Below are 21,548 nucleotides of genomic sequence, written 5' to 3' on the forward strand. Positions count from 1 at the left end.
ATTTCTCTTTTTCAAACAGCACAAAACACTTAATTTACGCGTATTCGCAAACGATTTTTATTGTTCTTCCTTTCTGAAATATATATTTTTTGATGAACAATGTTTACATGCATGTACTTTATATGTGCGTACAATTGTACATATATGCATGTGTACACATGCATATATGCACATTTAAATGCGTACGTGCATTTATTTATTTTATGCACACAAGCAAACATACGTAATCAAGAAAACTGTATATTGCTGCTAATGTTTTTCTCTTAGCTCAGTTTTATGCAATAAGACCTGAAGTGCTATTATTTTGCGTAGTTACTAACTTGTGCATTTCATTTTGCATTCCCTTTTTTTGCATTCCCTTTTTTTGCATTCCCTTTTTTTGCATTCCCTTTTTTTGCTTCCTTTTTTTGCATTCCCTTTTTTTGCTTCCTTTTTTTGCGTTCCTTTTTTTGCTTCCTCTTTTTTGGATTTCTTTTTTTGCTTCCTCTTTTTTGGATTTCTTTTCGAAGTTTAAGTATACTGCTATTACAGGTGAGGGGGGGGGAAAGATGGGGAAAAAAAATATTTTGTTAAAAAATAGTAATGAAGATATTTCCAAAAAAAAAAAAAAAAAAAAAGAATAGAAGGAAGAAGAGAAAAAAAGGGTGTGCCGTAACTAAAATGTATGTGCCTATGTGTAGATATATTTTTTTTTTTCTTATTTTAATACTTGAATTAATGCGAATACTAAGAAAAGCATTCAGCTGGATATATGCACATACTTTTGTATTACAATGCGCAGTTTCCTTTTATTCAAAAAATTTAAAATATTGCGTAAAAATTAAAAAAATATTATTTTGTTTTCTTAAGTTTCATAATAATCAAGGATCTGCTCCTAGTTTATGCGCATCCACGTGTATAGCGTACCTGGAAGGATGTCCATTCACATACGTAAACGGACATACATGAACGTACATACATGAACGTACATACATAGACATGCATACGCAAACATACATACGCAAACATACATACGCAAACATACATATGTACACATAAGCATGTACGCGTACGCACAGGTCCACTGACACGTCCAAGGTATACGTTTTTATGATTAGCAAAAAAATTAAAAAGGTTCGAAAAATGGACATTCATAAACGGTCATTTGTACGTATGTATGCATATATATATATATGCATGTACATAAATATATATATACTCATTTACTTATATGCGCATGTACTTTTGAATTAAAAAAATTATGAACTTGTTAAGGAAATAAACTCACTTCCGTATTTATGAACAACAATGCGATTAACGAAATGTCTTGAAGTAATTAATATATATAAAAATGCACTAGTGCTATGCATTTCTACCGTTACAAACATAATTATAAACTAACATGAACACTTATAAAAATATATGTACACGTACATATATATGCGTGTCTGCAAATGTATGTGACTTATAAAAGAGTTAATTTCTAAATATAAGTCCTTAAAATAATATGTACATGTGCATAAAAGTATACATATGTATGTATAAATATATAAAAATATATATATATATATATGTACATACGTGTATATATAAGTATATATGTATAAATATATAAATGTATAGTAGTATATATATTTATATATATGTACATACGTATATGTATTAGTACATATTAAATATATGCACATAAGTTCTATCTTTGGAAAAGGCTCTTTTTTACCCCCTTTTTTTTTTTTTTTTTTAAATTCAGTTTACAGTTTTAGGTTTCACACCTAAATTAATTTTTAATTATACAGGTTTTAATATTATGTTGATCTCATTATTATATATGTGAATATAATGCGAAAATATTCGTAAGTACATAATAAAAACGCGGAAATATGCTTAAGCATTTATGTATATGCTAATGCGGAAATAATCATATGCATTTATGTACATATCAATTTATGTAATGTAAAGAGTCAAAATCTATGGACTTCCACAATTTTTTTTTTTTTTTTTTTTTTTATATTTTTCCCCCTTACTCTTAAAATTTCCTGGCTATATATATAGCTACTGAACGAATTAAGAACAAAAAATTACTTCAAAAAATTATATATACGAAATAAAAGATTAAACGGCTTCAAAAGATTTAACACGTTATAAGTACATGCATAAGCACTGGCATATATATACAAGTATATATATATATATATATATATATATATATATTATATACATAAGCACATATGTAATATGACAGGAAAAAGTGAATGAAGAAGGGGAGGAAAAAAAGTGCATATATATAATTTTACGTATGAGAAAACACTTCAATTTAATTATAAATACTTCAAAAAAAGGGAGTTGAATAAAAAAAAAAAAAAAAAAAAAATTTTAAATGGTTAAAATATTGAAAACGTTGATAGTGCTACAAATGTTCGTACATTTATTCAAAAAAGAACAGTAGTGAAAAGCTTATGACAACTATATGTAAAGAAGAAACATATCGTGTTTGTCGTATGGAATAACAAGTTCACGCGAAACGCACATGTACATATGTATATATATACTTATATATATGTATGCATACATATTTTTTCTTTTCATTTCTTTTGGGCTCCCATATTGAATTGCCTTCAACAATATTTCTATAAATGAGAAAAAAAAGAAAAAGAAAAAATCTCAAACATTTACAACTGACAAATAAAGAGGCTAAAGGAAAAATATATGCCGCTTACTAAAAGAGCCGCGGTTGGGGTAAATGGGTAAAAGGATGTATATATATATATATACACATACGTACTTGTGTACATATACACGTATGCGCGTGTGCATACCATTGTACAGGTGTATTATACACGGTACACGACAATAATTTTTTCCTTTAGATAGTTGCATGCCTAAAGAGTGTTCTTCTCCCAGATGAACTGGGGTGATTTATCATTTTTCTTTGTAAGTATGTCTACTCCATTTTTTTTTATATGAATGGTATGTTCAAACTGTGCAGAAAAATAATATCTTGCGTTTGATATGGTCCAGTTATCTGGCCATGTAATAAAACCACAGGGTCTTTCAGATATAATTGGTTCAATAGTAAAAACTAAGTTTTCACACATTTTCCTATCATCATTATTTAAAGTATGCATAATAAAAGGCTCTTCATGAAAATTCTTTCCTATATTATGACCACATAAATTAGGTACAATAGTATAATGTGTATGCTTTTTTTTATTTACTTTTTGAAGATAGCTATCCATAGCTTCAGCTATAGTTTTAAAAGGTACTCCAGGTTTACATACATTTATTGCTTCCATTGTACATTCATATGCTGTTTTAATTAATTCTATATTTTTTTCATACATGAACTTTTTAAAATCATTTATGCCCAATTTACTTCTATCAAAAAAGGGGAGATGCTTCCTTTCTATCCCTTTGTTGTCTTTGTCCCTTCCTACATTATTATATATATATTTCTGTATGTCATTGTATAGGTGGTTTTTCGGTGGGTTGAATATTACGTGTTGATCGTACTGTTTGTGAAAATTTTCGAGTTCATCATTAACATCATTGTAGTGATCGTACATACTACCAACATTGGAATCAGTGGTACCATAATCATTATTAGTACCATTCCTGAATCTAATAATGCTATCACTGTCACTGTCGTTATCATTATCATCACTTATACCGATAACATTTGTATTATCATCGTAATCCTCGTGATACATACCTTGTTGATCTTTCGAATTTGGAGCGACATATCTTATTTTTCTAACTGAGCAATATTTTCCCTTTTTAACGACTTTATTTTTTATTAAATCGAAATTATATTTTAAAATATATTTTGTATATTTTGTCCTGAACTTGTCATTTAAGTATATAAAATCATAATGCCTTTTTCTTTTTTTTTTTTGGCTTTTCGTAATTTTTTCAACTAAAAAACTTTCACACATATCAGCATGGTAATTATCTTTATACACACTTATATCTACTTTTACTATATCATTTTCAAATAACACATTGTTATCTGGTATCCCATGACATAATATTTCATTTATGGATACACAGCTACTCTTTGGAAAAAGATGATAATTTAATGGAGAGGGGTAAAACCCATTATTAACACACTTGTTTAATATATATATGTCAATATCATTTGTTGTTATTCCTTCACACACAATGTATGAAATATCATCCATTAGTTCTCTTGCAAATTTACAATTTCTAGATATTATTTCAATCCCTTCATCGTCCTTTACATTTTTGTATTCATACTTTTTTGCATTTGTTTCATCTTCAACAGTTTCATTATATGAAGAGGAACAGAATGCTGCTGCTGCTTCTTCTGCTGCTGCATTGTTATTACTACTATTCTCATAGTTTACATAAATTGGCATTCCTGTTTTGTGATAATTTGGTCTCTCAATATATTTTGGCAAATAATACTTGGGAGATTGTATCCCTTTTTTCTGTCTACCTACATAGGAGAAATTTTCAAATATTTCACTGTCTTTTAAGTGTGAATATAATTTGTTATAACTGTCCTTACATTTCATAAATTTTTTATCTAATTCTGATATTCTTATGCTCGGATGGATTATTTTCCTTGTCTTAAAGTTTTCTATATATCTGTGATATGATGGTAATATATCTTCTGAATAATCTTTTGTATTTTTTTTTACATCATGATGACATGTATTTGAAAAGCCTTCACCTGAACTGTTCAGGTATTTTTTTTTTTTTTTTTTTTTTTTATTTTCTTCTTCCTTTTGTTTTGCAATAATAAAGTTACAACAGAGGGATGTATTTCCTTTGGCACTTGCACAACCCTTCCGTTTTATCCTAACATTATGAGAGCTACTACACAAGGTATTATGCACATATTTTTCGCTTCCTTTTCTTTCTCTTCTCGACAAAATATCACCCCTGTTACCACAGCTGCTATATGCGCTATTTACGTTGTTTGCGATACTCCTTTTACATGCACATATGCCCAAAACAATTGACAGCAAAAGAATATGAACGTTCATAATTTTTTTCCCCCCTCCTTTGCTCATTTACGCGTTTGGTCATCTTTTATTCATTCGTTTGTTTATTCATTCGTTTGTTCGTTTGCTCGTTTGTTTATTCATTCGTTTGTTCGTTTGTTTATTCATTCGTTTGCTCGTTTGTTTATTCATTCGTTTGCTCGTTTGTTTATTCATTCGTTTGTTCGTTTATTCATTCCTTCTTTTATTCATTTATTTATTTAAATTTTTTTCTCGTTAAATTGGAAAAGATGGGGGAGGGGATGTAACTTTAAAAGTAGTATTAATCATCGTTCAAATACTCATGTATGGGATTCATCAAGAAATGCGGAAGTTAATATTAAAAGAAAAAGCTGTAACACAATTGGATGTGTTACAAAAAGGGAGTGGAGAGCTAATGGTAAAGTGGAAAAAAAAAAAAAGAAAGAAAAGAAAAAAAAAAAAGAATGGAACAGGAAAAAATGATATAACTGAACTTTCATATTACACGCTAGAATGGCATACGCATCAAAGGGTACATAATGCGTACAGTTGTGCATAGTCACATGCTTTATATGATTACGTCAATAAACAAACTTCTAGGCAGAAAATTCTTTTTGCGTTCAGCTGCTTAGAAGAATGCATACTACAATTGAGGAGGATGAAAATTACTAGCTTGCTCACCTATTTAGTAAGTTTTTTTTTTTTTTTTTAAATCCACATATGTACACATATGCATATGCCCATATACATATAAATAAATATAAATATATATATATATATATATATATAATATATGTATACCGAGTGTACGTTCCTATCGAGCAGCTACATTTTTGCTGCAATTTTATTTTACGAAAAAGGTCAAGTGTAACGTTTAATAGTTGTAGTATGTATATGTGTAACGGGAACGCGTTTAAGAACTTTGGGGCACTCCCATATATACAAAATGTATGCGAGGAATAAATTTTGCAAAAAAAAAAAAAAAAAAAATGTAGTAATGCCATATAGCCAATAAAGCTACCTCTATTTGGCAATAGAATGCTGATATGACAAATTAAGTTTTTGCGCATATTTTGGTTTTACAAAAATTATATTTAATTGAAAACATGGAGCAGCTAAAAGCATACTAGCATGGAATACAATAAAAAAAAAAGGGGGCAAAATAAAGCAAAAGAAATGATATAAGAATATAATAGAATTGAAAATAACACATATTACTATGGAACTATGTTAAACCTAGTTTAACATAACAGAAATATTGCATCAAAACGTCATAACACGTTTAATAATTAAAGTTAAAACTAAACAAAGCAAAAATGGAACAATGAAGAAGAAGAAAAAAAAAAAAAGCATTTGCAGACATACCTCTTAAACTTGTGTTTCTTGAACAGTGCATAATATATTCAAAATGGTGCAAATGAAAGTGCTTCTCTTCTCTTTTCTCTTTTCTCTTTTCTCTTTTCTCTTTTCTCTTTTTTTTTTTTTTCTAGCTAAAACAAAAAAGGGGACCTCACCCATATTTCACGATTAAGAGCTGCTTTTTTTAGCAGTGATTCCTTCGTGCAAACTCTTTAATACACATTTTCATCGGCTTTGCACATAATTTACCATTTGTTTTTATTTCATTTCACCAAATTATTTCTTTGTTTATTACCATGTTTTGTTTTTTCAGTATTTGCGTATAACTTCTCTAGTGAAAACTCTGCTCCTTTGTGTGTACTTTGGAAACACACACGTACGTACGCTGTGCTAATCCGTCCGTCTGATTATTACCTCCTTCTGGGGTATGATATCATAGGAAAGATTTAGAACCGGTACGTTGTCTTCATGAACAACTTCAAAAAGGAAATGTGGGTACTCATAGAAAGACTGACCGAACAAGGCATTGTTGATAGTATGGTGGATTGAAAAGAAGGTGCTTTTTTTTTCATTCTCTCCCTCTTCCTCTCCTCTCTCTTCCATTCCTCCCTCTTCCTCTCCTCTCTCTTCCATTCCTCCCTCTTCCTCTCCTCTCTCTTCCATTCCTCCTTCTTCCGCTCTTCCCTCTTGTTTTGCTCCTCCTTTTCCCATCGTACGTACGTTGTTATGCAAAGAAACTCGTATTGCGTCCATATTTTTAATATAAGTAATACCTATCTTAGCTTCTAACGTGTCCATTTTCTTGCATGCCATGTTAAGTACTTGCATAAAAGTAGTATGCTCCGAAATATCATCAAGAAATATAAATACATTTGCATTTATAAAGGTTATTTTGATCATCCAGAATATTTCATTATTCGAAATATAAGTCTTGTTATCTTTGTGTAATTTTGTATATATAGGTGCTTTTAATAAATAAATTTTTTTTTTTTTTAAAATATTTTTTAATTTTTTATAAACAACTAGCCATAATTTGGTCGTTTCATATTCTTTTATTTTAATGAATTTATAATTACCTTCTATAATCCTTTCCACATTTTGTAAGTATAAAAAGTCTCTATGTAACAAGTTCTCATCAAAATTTAATCTTCCAACATTCTTTAATTTAAAATTTTTTTTTAATTTATTTTTGCATTTAAATATACTTTTATGAGTTTTTGAACAAATTAAAGAGCAATACTTTATTTCACAAAAGGGGCATCTATACTTGTACGTTTTTTCTTTACACACATTACAGATGTTTTTACTATAATGACTGTCTTCATTATTAGTAGTTAAATCTTCATCTTTAGTAGTTATGCCTTCATCTTTAGTAGTTATGCCTTCATCTTTAGTAGTTATGCCTTCATCTTTAGTAGTTATGCCTTCATCTTTAGTAGTTATGCCTTCATCTTTAGTAGTTATGCCTTCATCTTTAGTAGTTATGCCTTCATCTTTAGTAGTTATGCCTTCATCTTTAGTAGTTATGCCTTCATCTTTAGTAGTTATGCCTTCATCTTTAGTAGTTATGTCTTCATCTTTAGTGGTTATGTCTTTATCTTTTGCAACATTGTCTTCTGGTGTTGTATCTTCCTCCTCATCTGAGCTGTTCACTTCCCTCTCATTTTGCACGTTTCGACTTGCAAAGTATTCATACGCTTCTCTTAATATGTTGTACTTTCTCTGAACGTCATTATTACCTTTTTTCTTTTTTCTTTTTTCTGAGGATACATTTACATTATTGTCGTTATTATTATGTGTACTACTCGTATTGTGTGTACTATGCCTATTATTTGTACTACTCGTATTGTGTGTACTATACCTATTATTTGTACTACTCGTATTGTGTGTACTATGCCTATTATGTGTACTACTCGTATTGTGCGTACTATGCGCACTGTATGATGATAAATGCGCGAGTTTCCCTCCTTCACTTTCGCCCTTAGTAATCTCATCTTCTTTTGTAAAACCATTATCAGCTTGTAACTCTGTTGAGTATTCTTTTACCTTGGTATGCATCCGTACCCCCGTGTTGTCACTACTGCGCTTCCATTTTGCATGAATAGAGGCTCCATTACTACATTGGTTGTACTTTTTTTCAGCGTTCGAACTGTATTCATTTACAACTGCAGTATTGTTATTTGTACCATTGGTACAGCACAATTCATTGGGGAATGTGCAAACAACACTGCTTTCATTAATTTTATGATAAACTTGACTTTCGCCTTGTGTTGGCAGTTTCCTCTTCTTTCTGAACGAGGCGTAGGGGTACTGACCGCCCCCCCCACCATTCCGGCTGTAGTTATACGCAACTACGTTCTTACCATACTGTGCCGTACCACCTCTACAATTAGTGCTATTGTTCGTGGTAGCAATTTCCCTTTGGACATTTGCCAGTACTAACGTTTCATTTCTATGCACAGGATATCCACCTAACGATTGACAATTTGAGCGAAAGGGGTCAAGGTAACAGTTTCCTGGTTTTTTCAAATCCTTGAATATGCAGTCCTTTAACTGATAGTTGTCTCTACTATTCCCTATGTTTTGATTATAACATACATTTTGGTAATTACAAAATTTTCTTTTTCTACTATCATTTGTATTGCTATATGAGGGAGTAGTACCTATTGCTGTCAAGCTGTTATTTCTAATATCGTGTTCATTGTTGTAATTTGTAAGGCTATAAAATTGTTTTTGTCCTTTCCCATTATCATTGTATGTATAATAGTTATCTATGTTCGATTTTTCATGATGCGTAATAGGGTAGCTAGGAGAAGGATTACTTCCATCATTGTTTGATTTAGAAAAAGATAAGTTTCTCATCTGTGGGTTATCCACTCGTTCGAGTCGAACCACCATGCTGCGCAAATGTACACGCGTATATATGTATATAAATATGCACCTTTAACTGGAGTTATAATTTAAAAAATTTCATTATATTCGTTAATTTTTTTTTTTTTTTTTTTTTTTTTGCAAAAATATGAACGTAGCTAAATGGGGAATCTTAAACATGTTCATAAAAATGTAAACTTGTTATTCTTCTGGAGTGGTAATTATTATTTTTCCTGTTTTTCTCGTCATCATAGTATGGTGAGGAGAAAGCCCAGTTCAATGAAAAAAAAAAAATAAAAAAAAAAAATGAAATAAAAAAAAAATAAAAAAATAAAATAAAATAAAATAAAACGTACTTTTTGCAAACAAACGTGTACGCATGTACGATATATGTATATATATATATATATATATATATGTATATATATATATAGATTGATATATGCAAATATTTGATATATATAAGTTTATATATATGCGTAAAGAAATGAGGGATATCCATTTCAGTGGGGACAATTTTTATTATCCATTTGAAGTTGGATAGAACAGTACATTTTTTTTTTTTTGCTTCTCTACAATTTTTACGCGATACTGTTGTGCTTTTTAGAATATAATTGCATAATTGATTGAAAAAAAAAATGAAAAAAAAATGAAAAAAATGAAAAAAAAAGGAGTTCTTATATCCTTAGCTTCAACTATATTTTGTAATTTTTTTTTTTTTTTTTTTACGCTCATAATAAGTGAACTATGCTAATATGATACAGAGAAATGCGGAAAAAAAGAGAAAAAAAAGGAAAATCGAAGAAAATGGAAGAAAATAGAACAAAAGCAATGAAAAAAACAGAAAAATAAAAAGTAAAATAAAAAGTATAAAATGAAAAGAAAAATGAAAAGAAAAATGAAAAGAAAAATGAAAAGAAAAAGAACAATAAAAAGAAAGAACTACTTTTTTATATCCCCTTACAATTGAAAAAAAAAAAAAAAAATATCAAATAACGAAATAACAACTTAATAACGTAACGATACTACATTTTAATTCTACAGAGGAGAACACATGACGATGGCGCTGTACCTCATGTAGAAAAAGCATACTATTTTGATATCTACACCTTCCATAAAATACGAATACAAATTAACGTAAAATTGGTGGAAAAATAGCTGCTCTCAGTATTTGCAGTTTGGGGGGGGGAGGAGGAGGTGATATAGGCTGATCGTAATATTTTTGTTCATATATTTTTTTTTCATTTTGTTTTATTATATATATATTTTTTTTTATTATAACGTGTATATACAGTCTTTAAATTTTGTAAAAGATCAAAGATGTAGAAATGTAAAAAATAAAAACAAAACAAAAGTCCGAAAAAAGGTACTTGTTTGCATAGTACTTGACACGTATGCTCTTTGTGATATGAATAGTATGCCACTTGTTGTGCTTTAGAAAAAGCTTAGTTCAATTCAATTCAATTCAGTTCAATTTTATTTTATTTTATTTTTTTCACTTTACCTTTCCTTACGGGAAAGAAAAGGGAAACATTCAAGTTCACTTAAAAAAAAAAAATTAAAAATTTTCAAAAAATTAAAAATAAACTAAAAAAAAAGGCGGAAGTATAATGAAGAAAAAAAGATGATAAAACATGGCCTGAAGAAGATGAAAAAAAAAAAGGAATTAGGTCGAAGATGCAAAAAAGTGTAATATGCATACTGCGGTACACATATACATAAAAGTAATGGGATCCATAGCACTGTTTAAATTCCTTATTACATGTGTAAAACAAAAAAACAAAAAAAAAAATGAATAAACATAACCAAGCACTTACTGCCATTATCTTCCCTCCACCAATTCGTATCATCGCCTGTACCTTTTTTTCTTAAAATTAAAATAGAGCTGTAAAATACCCTTATCAAAAACGTTCCTAAAACCCCTGTGCTTATCATAGGACCATTCAGCATTTACAATTTTAAAAGCAATGTCTAAGTAGGGTACTCCTGCGTGAAATATTATTAACACTTTGCTTTCATCCTCTGTTGGATGTAATCTCCACGATGGTTTCTCTTTCTTGTTTAACAGATTTGTGTAAAAGATGTTAAACTTATAACCACAAATGTATTTAGGAGGAGTATTTTCATAATCATAATGTGTCTTATTATATTTGTTCCAGTCAAAGGATGTTTTAATTCGATTAAAATAAAGTGGTTTTCTTGTTACTAGTAAAGAACTTCTTAACGTACTTGTTATATCAGCATAATTTGCCATATCCTTCATAATTATTTCGTCTTTTATTCCTTTCTTCTTTTCTCTCTGAACAAAGCTATCATATATTTCTTTGTCTCTTCTAAACATCTTATTTAATTCGTATTCTCGCTTGTCCCTAGATTTGTCTTTCTCTGTTTCATCATAAATTGTTACATTACTACTACTGTTCTCATTATTCAAAACATTTATTTTTTTTAAAATTTTTTCATTAATTTTTTTTCTGTCTTCTAACTCTTCATCCGAGTTAAAAACATGCAATTCGTCATTGCCCAACTGTTCAAGCGATATCAAAGATGGGCTTTTGCACTCATAGCAGATATTCATATTTTCTTTTTCCTCCTCCCGTACAGGGTGATCGGCTTTGTCCATATGTTCCTGCAACCTGAAGGGGTATGATAGTGCATGAGTATGTGTGGTGAATGGGTACATACCATAAACAAAAATTTGCACAAATATACATACATACATATATATATATGTATGCACATGGGGTGGGCACGTGTATATACACGTTACCATACGACATGCACATGTGCAGACATTTATATCCCTCTCTCTCATTCCTCAATTTGATTTGAACCGTAAAATAGCTGGAAAGCCTGCGGTTAAATCAAAGGAATATCTCTCCCAATACATAACCTTGTAATTATTTTACATATCACTCAAATACGTTATAGTTTAACATAGAAACACAAATATTGTAAAACAGTTACATTACATTAAATTTAATAAATGAATAATTTAAAATTTTATGCAACTGTGTCAACGTTAATATGGCAGTATTTTAGTTTACTACTTGCTTTGTCATGCTAAATAGTAAGTGAATTGACTGCTTCATGAGAAGTTATCATAGAGGGGGGGGGGAGGGAAGGGAGAATGAGTTATAATGCATACATACAAAACACGCACAGGTAACCATGCGCATGTATATATATATATATATATATATATATATATATATATATATATGTGCACACCCACATAAAAGCATATCACACAGGGTGCACACAAAATGAAGGGGAATCCTCTTCAACCACACTCGGTGGACGTACCTGTAATGTTCTTCGTCCTGGTTATTCAAGGAGAGCATCAAACTTAATGTTTTGTGAAAATCGTCTAAGATATATTTTGCCTTATAAAAGGGAATTTTCAACAGTACATTATTCCAATAAGTCATATCAAAGTTATCACTATCGTTTGTAATAATTTTTTTTTTTATTTTCTCTTCATATGTGACTAGCTCATCATAATCTTTGTTTTCAAAAAAAACTTGTATTTTTCTATTCGTTTTATCATCATCAATCGTTCTTGTATTACCTGAATCATGTTCATGCGAATTTATTTTTTCTAAATAATGTTCACAAAAAAAAAGAAGTGAAGTCCAATATTTATTATATTTCTCTTCATTAAATAGTTTGTCATGTTGTAGAAATAGTTTTACTTGTTTCGTGCAATTTTGCAGCTCTCTCTTTTTTAAACCTGCAAAAAAAAAAAAAAAAAAAAAAGTTAACGCATTGCAAAATTGGTAACGGGACAGGTATCACATGCTATTAGAAGTATGTTATGTACATGTATATAAACACATATGTATATGGGCATGTATACATTTCGCTTAAAATATGTAGTGATAGCAGACAAGCGCGTGAATAGGATAGTCTCTCTGAGCATAACAAAGTACGAAAAAATGAGCGCATGGTGCTTCTGCATATGCACACATTATTTCGGCTCTAACAAATGATAATTGCTTTTTCTTTTTATTTTGCAGTACCACGAATGGTAGGAAACGTCGGAAAAACGTTATTGTATTACAATACATTCCATTACGTTTCCTTGTTTAATATTATTACAATTTATTACACGCTGTCGCACTTTATTGTACGTTAATTTATTTTGTTTTATATTTTATATTTTATATGTTATATTTTATATTTTATATGTTATATTTTATATTTTATATTTTATATTTTTTGTTTAATTTTTCCTCTTTGTTTCCCTATTACCTTCCAAGATAACATAAAAGGGGGTCCTAAAATGCGGCACGTACACATTCTGAACATCACGTTGGTCAACTATATGAACAGCTTGTCTAAAGATGTCCGAGTGCAGCAGCATGTTATGCGTAATCCTATGCGTGGATGACTGTAGATGTTGATTAATAAAAAAAATTTGCTCCTTCTCTAGATACTCCTTAACATTTATTTGATTTCTTTGCTTTTCTAATTGTAGTTTGTAGTCTTCTAGTAATGCTTTTTCTTTTTCCCTTTCCTCCCTTCTCTTTTTAACCTCCTCAATTTCACTAATTTTAGAGACACAATTTTGTAGTAAGCTATTTGTTGTAATTTTCATTATGTTATCATTTTTTATTTTTTCATATTTATTTTTTAATTTCCATACAAAGGGAGTGGATAAGGAATCATCCCCAAAGGGATTACACTCATCCGTGTAGTTGAAATGTCGTTTCATTAAATTTTCTCTTTCTCTCTTTAGCTCCTTAACAGTCATTGTATCTTTTTCCTTTTCCCTCATTCTTTCCTTCTCTTTTTTTTTTTTTTTTTTTTTTCTTTTTTTCTTTACATTTATCTTTTTTATTCCTTCTTTTTTCTTTTCCTCTCTTCACTAACTCGTCTCCTCTCTTTCTATTCCGTGCATGCTTCCTTCGTTTCTCTTTCTCTCTTTCCTGGTCATGTACCTTGTTCTTTCTTTTCCTTTTCTGTCTGTCTTCACTGCTGCTGTCACTGCGCCTGCCACTGGCCTTACCACGAATACTACTACCACTACCACTGGCCTTACCACGAATACTACTATTACTACCACTTACATTACCACGAATACTACTACCACTACCACTCTCACTACCACTACTACTATCACTGCTGTTACTACTATCACTGCTGTTACTACTATAACTGCTGTTACTACTACAACTGCTACTCTCATATCTGTCATGTGATGACCCTCGACGAACCCTGCTTGTACGTTTATTTGTCTTATTTTCTTCGTCCGAATAGTCACTAGAAGTATAATATTTTCTCCTTCCCTTTTCTCTTACGATTGAAGCAGCGGATTCATCCGAGTACAATGCAGATGAATGACTTATCCCTTCTTCCTCCCTTTCTCTGTTTCTATCTATGCCTCTTTTTTTTCTTTTCCGCTCATAGTTATCATGCCCTCTGTATCTCTTTCCTCTCATGCCTGTCTCACTCGATGATTCGCTTCTCACAATGTTGTACCGATTCCTCTCTTTCGTTATCTGCTTATATATTCGCTTATATATTCGCTTATATATTCGCTTATATATTCGCTTATATATTCGCTTATATATTCGCTTATATATTCGCTTATATATTCGCTTATATATTCGCTTATATATTCGCTTATATATTCGCTTATATATTCGCTTATATATTCGCTTATATATTCGCTTATATATTAATTTTTTTATAATATCATCGGCGTTACTGGGTGCAGGTCCGGCATACTACGTGTACACATGGGCAATACATATGTCTTAAATAAGTACATAAACACACACACATGTAGGTATATATATAGTTGAGCTCTATGTTAAATATATACTCCTTCAACATACATTCAAAATTATATACATCAAGGGGAATGCAATCATATAACAAATTTGCAATAACAAACTTCAGGGATGTGGGGGAAAAACAAAAAACAAAAAAACAAAAAACAAACAAACAAACAAACAAAAAAGGAGAGTCCTTTAAATATTAATTATTTATCCCCTTTAATGTTCCGTTCGTAATGTGCAAAAATGCATCTTCATACGTGAACAAATATTTTAATTTTCTTTTAAACATATTCGTCATGGTTACTTAAATATTGTGCATATATATATATATATAAATATATATATATATTATTTTTTTTTTTTTTTTTTTTCAACAATTCATAACTTCTAAAAATTCGCGGTATATAATTGTACATTTAAAAAATATACTCATTTCGTTAAAAATTTCTATTCTTTTTTTTTTTTTTTTCCTGCTTTGGTTCATATTTTATTTAAAAATTTGATTTTTCGTTCCTCTTTACGGCACGACAGTGATGTGGTTAGTCAAAAGGGGCAGAGAACCGAACGCTTCACATGTGTTATATGTAATATATGTTTATATGTATGTATATATATATATATATATATATATATTTCGTGCAACTAACGAAAAAAAATAAACGTAGTGCTTATCATTTATGACATGTTACTAAGAGAAGTTGCAGCACTTGTTAGCTTATATTCAATATAACAAAGGAGCGATTTTTTTTTTTTTTTTTTTTTTTTTAAATATGCATACCTTTTTTGTAAGCTCTGTTTAAGATAAGCACGTCATTTTATTTCTTAAAAAATGGGTAAAGTGGAGCAGTATATAATGGGTGTTCCTAATGCGTGCATACATGTACCGTATGTATGTATTATGTACCGTATGTATGTATTATGTACCGTATGTATGTATTATGTACCGTATGTATGTATTATGTACCGTATGTATGTATTATGTACCGTATGTATGTATTATGTACATATGCTTATATATTATGTACATATGCTTGTATATTATGTACATATCATATATATTATGTACATATATATATTTGTAGGTTTAAACATACTTTTTTCAACGTTTTTGGCCAATTTTTCGACGCAGCTACGAAATTGTTAAAAGCATTTTTATATCATCACTTTAAACCCTATCCACAAAAAAAAAAAATTTTACCAATTCGTATATGCATATATATATCTATTTACATAACCCTATTGAGATTTTATTACGAGCTATCTTGTCATTTCGGCAAATTTTTACAAATATATGTATATATATATAATTATCTATTTATTCGCACATGCATATATTGCATAAACATGTATAAAAATTTTTTTTTTAGATGTGCACTATGAATCGAAGAAAAATATAACATTTAATTGGCTAACGGGGTGAGCATTTTTTTTTTTTATTCATTTATATTTAATAACATCAATTAAATAATATTATTTTTTTTTTTTTTTTTTCTTTTTTATTTTTTTTTTTTTTTTTTTTTTTTTTTGTGATCCTTCCATTTTTATGGTTGAACCTCCTATGATGAAAAACAAAAGAAAAACTAAATAAAAAGTTTGTAGAAAACAAAAGGTCAAAATTCTATTTACCTTGTTGTCATTTTGTTGACCCTGAGGAGGCAAATTACAGTATTGCAATATTACAAGAGTAGAGTATATTATAAAATTAAAAGAAAAGAAGAAAGAAAAAAGAAAAAAGAAAAAAGAAGAAAGAAGAAAGAAAAAAGAAGAAAGAAAAAAGAAAAAAGAAAAAAGAAAAAAGAAAAAAGAAGAAAGAAGAAAGAAAAAAGAAAAAAGAAGAAAGAAAAAAGAAAAAAGAAGCAAGAAGAAAAAAATAATTTTTCCTTCTCTTCTTATTTTTTTGGGAAAATGAGGGAATATTTTTAGAGCTTAGAAATAAAGGCTAACTCAATAATGTGTATCCTCTTATACGATCATTTCCTGTATATATGTGTATGTTCGTACGTACGTATGTTCCTATTGTTTACGTATATATATATATATATATGCATATTTACTTGAATTGTTTTTTGCGCATTGCAAAGGAAGGATAATTTTTAAAATTATTTTTTATTTTTAAAAGGAAAAAAGTATACGTAAAAAAAAAAAAAAAAAAAAAAAAGTTTTATTTTTTTTTTTAGTTGTCAATTTGATACAAAAGAATATGTATGTGCGGGGAAATATGATGTAGAAAAAGAATAAAATAAAGTTAGCATATGAACTAACTTTATTTACGTACAAAGCGATAGATGGATAAGCTGTGCGCGAAATAAATGTAAACATTTATATGTATATTTATATATATATATATATATGTATAAGAATAATATATACATTTATGCACTGTTGCTAAGTAACGAATGCAGAGCGCTTTTTGCCTTATGATTTGGCGTTTCACTTTTTCGTTGACTTATCACGTGAATAGAAGAAAATAAATGTGAAACAGGAGCCGGTTATATACATATATATATATTTATATATTTTTGTACATGTATGTATGTGTAATGTCTGAGTTACGAATTTGCCTATTTTTCATCATCTGCCTAATGGAGAATATACCAATGTAAAAAGGTTGAAAAACGAAAGCAACGAATAATGATGGGTATTATAAATATATATATATATATATATATATTTATATGTGGGTGTATTAGGTATTTATTTGTGGAATGCTTGAACAATTTTCGAACATTTTCTTATTAATTCTCCTCCCACTGTAACATTTTGCACACACAATTATCGAAGGGGGTAAATGTTTTTCAGTACTCCTGATGAATGTATAAGTGAAAGAGCGTAGAGGAGAAGGAATGATAGCACATTAAATCATCGTACTACTATTTTAGCCCTTTTTTCACAATATATATATATATATATATATATATTAGTCCATTTTTTTTTTTTTTTTTTTAAATAAAAAAGAGAAAAACCCTTCACTATATGTAGCATGTGTATATATATGTATATTTTAAAATATTTTATTTAACGAAGTTTCGTTTTCTTCTTTTTTTTTTTTTTCCTTTTTTCGGTTTTTAACTTTCTTCCCCCAATAATTATTCTCGGCTAAAGAAATATAAAAAATAATTTTAAATATGATCAAAAACATACATGTTAATTATTTGTTTTACATTTAATATAAAAGAATTAAAAGGGTCAAAATAATTAAAATAATTGTACATTCAACACACTATTTAAAGATTGAACATAGCTCGGAATAGTGTTTCTGCGTGCACCTTCATTTAAACGGAATGAAGGTATATTCGTAATATATACGTATACATACCTATTATGTATATATATATATATACACATGCATGTACAAAAATTTCTGTACAACTGCCTACATTTTTTTCTCACCTATTGTGTAGTCACTTCATTTAATATGTTTCACTAAATGTGAGACCTGCACAATGTACATGTACAATGCACTCGAAAATAAGGTATGAAACATACATTAGAGTTTCTGTTAAACTTGTAAAAGCAAGGTATACTTAGCACTTAGCAGTGAAGTATGACTTGCTAACTACGCGTAATTGCAAATTTACGCAGTGGTACTATCGCTTATATTGATATCAACGTGAAGTTCAATTTTATTTTATTTTTTTTTCATATCCAAATGTGAAAAGAGTTACTTGGAAAAAAAAAAAAGAAAAGAAAGTATTCATATATGTATATATATATATATATATATATATACGTACATACATACATATACACATATATGTACATACAAGTACATATATTTACATACACGAATATACCTTGAACCCTAAGGTACTTTTTCAAAATATTCAATAACCGCTCTATAGCGTAGCATACAAAGGTGCAAACCATATAACCTGCTTGAATAACAAAAATTGAGTGTACAATTTTGCGAATTATGAAGTAAAAAATCGAATAAAACTTACGAGAGTGATCGTTAAGCAAAACTGTTTACTGTGATGATGTTCAACATCTCCAACTGAGATAGTAAAAGAACTTTTCATTCAATAAACGAGTGTTGTACCAGCATACTAATAATTTAACGAATACACGAGTGTTTGTACCAGCATACTAATAATTTAACGAATACACGAGTGTTTGTATCAACAAACTAATAATTTAACGAATACACGAGTGTTTGACCTAATAAACGTATCTTATTTATGTAGTGAAAAAATTATTTGAACAAAAATGACGCTAGGGCCAGTAGTGACAGGAACTTCAGTAATAGCTTTGAAGTACAAAAATGGAATAATGATTGCAGCAGATAAGAAAGGTGTGTATATATATATATATATATATACATATATATATATGTATATATACATATATATATATATGTATACGTATATACATATGTATACGTATATACATATGTATACGTATATACATATGTATACGTATATACATATGTATACGTATATACATATGTATGTGCATATTGTTACTTGTTTACGAGAAGCTCTTATTGTTGATTATAAAATGACGAGAGTTTCATTGTACTTTTTCGTGTGGATGTTTCTTCCATTCATTTAGTTACACAAATGTTTCGTACATCGCTCGAGTGGGCACAAATACATGGGTGTGTAGTGTATATAATGTTATTGTCTGCACGTGCTCTTGGCTTTCCCCAATGGAGTAGCTATTTTGTTTTTTGTTCGTATATTTATTTTATGCTACACAGAGCACGTTGAACTGTGTATATGAAGGACTTTTCACGTTACCATGTAGCAATTTACGTCATTTGATTTTTTTTTTTTATAACTTCTTATATTTTATTTATATTATATTTTATTTATATTATTTTTTATTTATATTATATTTTATTTATATTATTTTTTATTTATATTATTTTTTATTTATATTATATTTTATTTATATTATTTTTTATTTATATTATTTTTTATTTATATTATATTTTATTTATATTATTTTTTTTTTTTCCCCTTCCCCCCGCCTTGTCCGACTTACAGCTAGCTATGGGAGTTACGCAAAATTTCAAAATGTCCAAAGAATATTCAAAATAAACAATAAAACAGTAATGAGTTTTAGCGGCGAGTTAGGAGATGCCCAGTATTTACATGAATTACTTTCACGTGTTAATGTAAACAATGTAACAGAAAAAAAGAGTAAGTATGATGTACATGATACGAAATATTACCATTCATATGTGAGTAGATTGTTTTACAACAGAAAGAATAAAATAGATCCTTTATTTAATACAATAATAATAGCTGGAGTAAATTCACAAGAATATGATGACAATGATAAAAATATATTACTCTTTTCAGATAACATAAAAAAGGAAGAAGCATATAAAGATATTGATAAAAATGATTTGTATATTGGTTTTGTTGATATGCATGGAACGAATTTTGCTGCTGATTATATGACTACAGGATATGCTCGTTACTTTGCTTTAACATTGTTAAGAAATCAGTACAAGGATAATATGACTGAAGATGAAGCTCGAACTTTGATTAATGAGTGCTTAAGGATATTGTATTTTCGTGATACAACGGCTTCTAACAAAATACAGATAGTTAAGGTTACTAGCAAAGGAGTGGAGTATGAACAGCCATATATCCTCGCCTGTGAATTAAACTCGGACAAGTACGTCTACCCCTCCACAATGCTGCCCTCTACAGGTTGCATGTGGTAACGGGGTTTCTTTGAGCCCGTTCGAAGCATTAGTTTGATGCGTATCTGTTCGAAGCGTTAGTTTGATTAGTCTGTTCGAAGTGTTAGTTTGATTCGTCTGTTCGAAGCATTAGTTTGATGCGTATCTGTTCGAAGTGTTAGTTTGATGCGTATCTGTTCGAAGTGTTAGTTTGATGCGCATCTGTTCGAAGTGTTAGTTTGATGCGCATCTGTTCGTAGGTTCAGTTTTTCTATTCAATTTTTTCCATAATTTTTTGCTTCAGTGCTTGGCATTAATTCGAGGCATTAACTTTTAGTTTCAGTTTATAGCGCCATTTTGTTATTACATTTAACTTTATCTTGTAACGACAATTTTTGGAATGAACTTTTAACTGCAGTTAGTGTAGCTTCTCTTTTTTCCAAATTTTTTCCCCATTTTTTCAATATTTTTTCAATATTTTTTCATAATTCTTTCCATTATTTTTACTTAATTTTTTCATATTTTTTCCACATTTATTTATTATTTTTTCTCTATTTTTTCTCCATTTTTTCATATTTTTTCCACATTTATTTATTATTTTTTCTCTATTTTTTCTCCATTTTTTCATATTTTTTCCATATTTATTTATTATTTTTTCTCTATTTTTTCTCCATTTTTTCATATTTTTTCCATATTTATTTATTATTTTTTCTCTATTTTTTCATAATTTTACTCCATCATCTCCCCGTTGTATGAGCATACTACTACTTCTTTTGAATTGCGACAGGAAAAACATGAAAAATTCCAGTCAGTAGAGATAATGAAGTTTAAAAAAAATTAAAAAAAAAAAAAAATGTGAGATTGTCTCGTGTTTACGTGTTCTGGGTGTATCATTGAATGTGTAAGCATGTATGTGTGTGGAAAAAAAAA

At 29.1% G+C, this 21,548-nt stretch overlaps 4 protein-coding genes and 1 non-coding gene across 5 annotated transcripts; 2 read left to right on the top strand and 3 right to left on the bottom strand.

Moving 5' to 3' along the window:
* Positions 1-2,858: 2,858 nt before the first annotated feature.
* Positions 2,859-5,015, bottom strand: METAP1c (methionine aminopeptidase 1c, putative; the record flags this gene model as incomplete). Its single annotated transcript, XM_029008513.1, has 1 exon — positions 2,859-5,015. The coding sequence occupies one exon, from the start codon at positions 5,013-5,015 to the stop codon at positions 2,859-2,861; it is 2,157 nt and encodes a 718-aa protein (XP_028860065.1).
* A 1,701-nt stretch (positions 5,016-6,716) lies between these two features.
* Positions 6,717-9,224, bottom strand: PmUG01_01027700 (conserved Plasmodium protein, unknown function; the record flags this gene model as incomplete). The annotated part of the gene is made up of 1 exon (XM_029008514.1): positions 6,717-9,224. One exon carries the CDS (start codon positions 9,222-9,224, stop codon positions 6,717-6,719), a length of 2,508 nt encoding a protein of 835 aa, XP_028860066.1.
* Positions 9,225-11,043: 1,819 nt separating this feature from the next.
* On the bottom strand, positions 11,044-14,641 carry PmUG01_01027800 (cactin homolog, putative; the record flags this gene model as incomplete). The annotated part of the gene is given in 4 exon segments (XM_029008515.1): positions 11,044-11,833; positions 12,504-12,930; positions 13,452-13,986; positions 14,000-14,641. 4 exon segments carry the CDS (start codon positions 14,639-14,641, stop codon positions 11,044-11,046), a joined length of 2,394 nt encoding a protein of 797 aa, XP_028860067.1.
* Positions 14,642-16,508: 1,867 nt separating this feature from the next.
* PmUG01_01027900 lies at positions 16,509-16,640 on the top strand. The gene has a single exon (XR_003751924.1). It is a non-coding gene; the product is annotated as an uncharacterized ncRNA (small nucleolar RNA).
* A 2,549-nt stretch (positions 16,641-19,189) lies between these two features.
* PmUG01_01028000 (proteasome subunit beta type-4, putative) lies at positions 19,190-20,660 on the top strand (the record flags this gene model as incomplete). Its single annotated transcript, XM_029008516.1, has 2 exons — positions 19,190-19,274; positions 19,972-20,660. 2 exons carry the CDS (start codon positions 19,190-19,192, stop codon positions 20,658-20,660), a joined length of 774 nt encoding a protein of 257 aa, XP_028860068.1.
* Between the last annotated feature and the right edge of the window lie 888 nt (positions 20,661-21,548).

The sequence above is a fragment of the Plasmodium malariae genome (genome assembly GCF_900090045.1).
Source record: "Plasmodium malariae genome assembly, chromosome: 1".
NCBI classification, from domain to species: domain Eukaryota; phylum Apicomplexa; class Aconoidasida; order Haemosporida; family Plasmodiidae; genus Plasmodium; species Plasmodium malariae.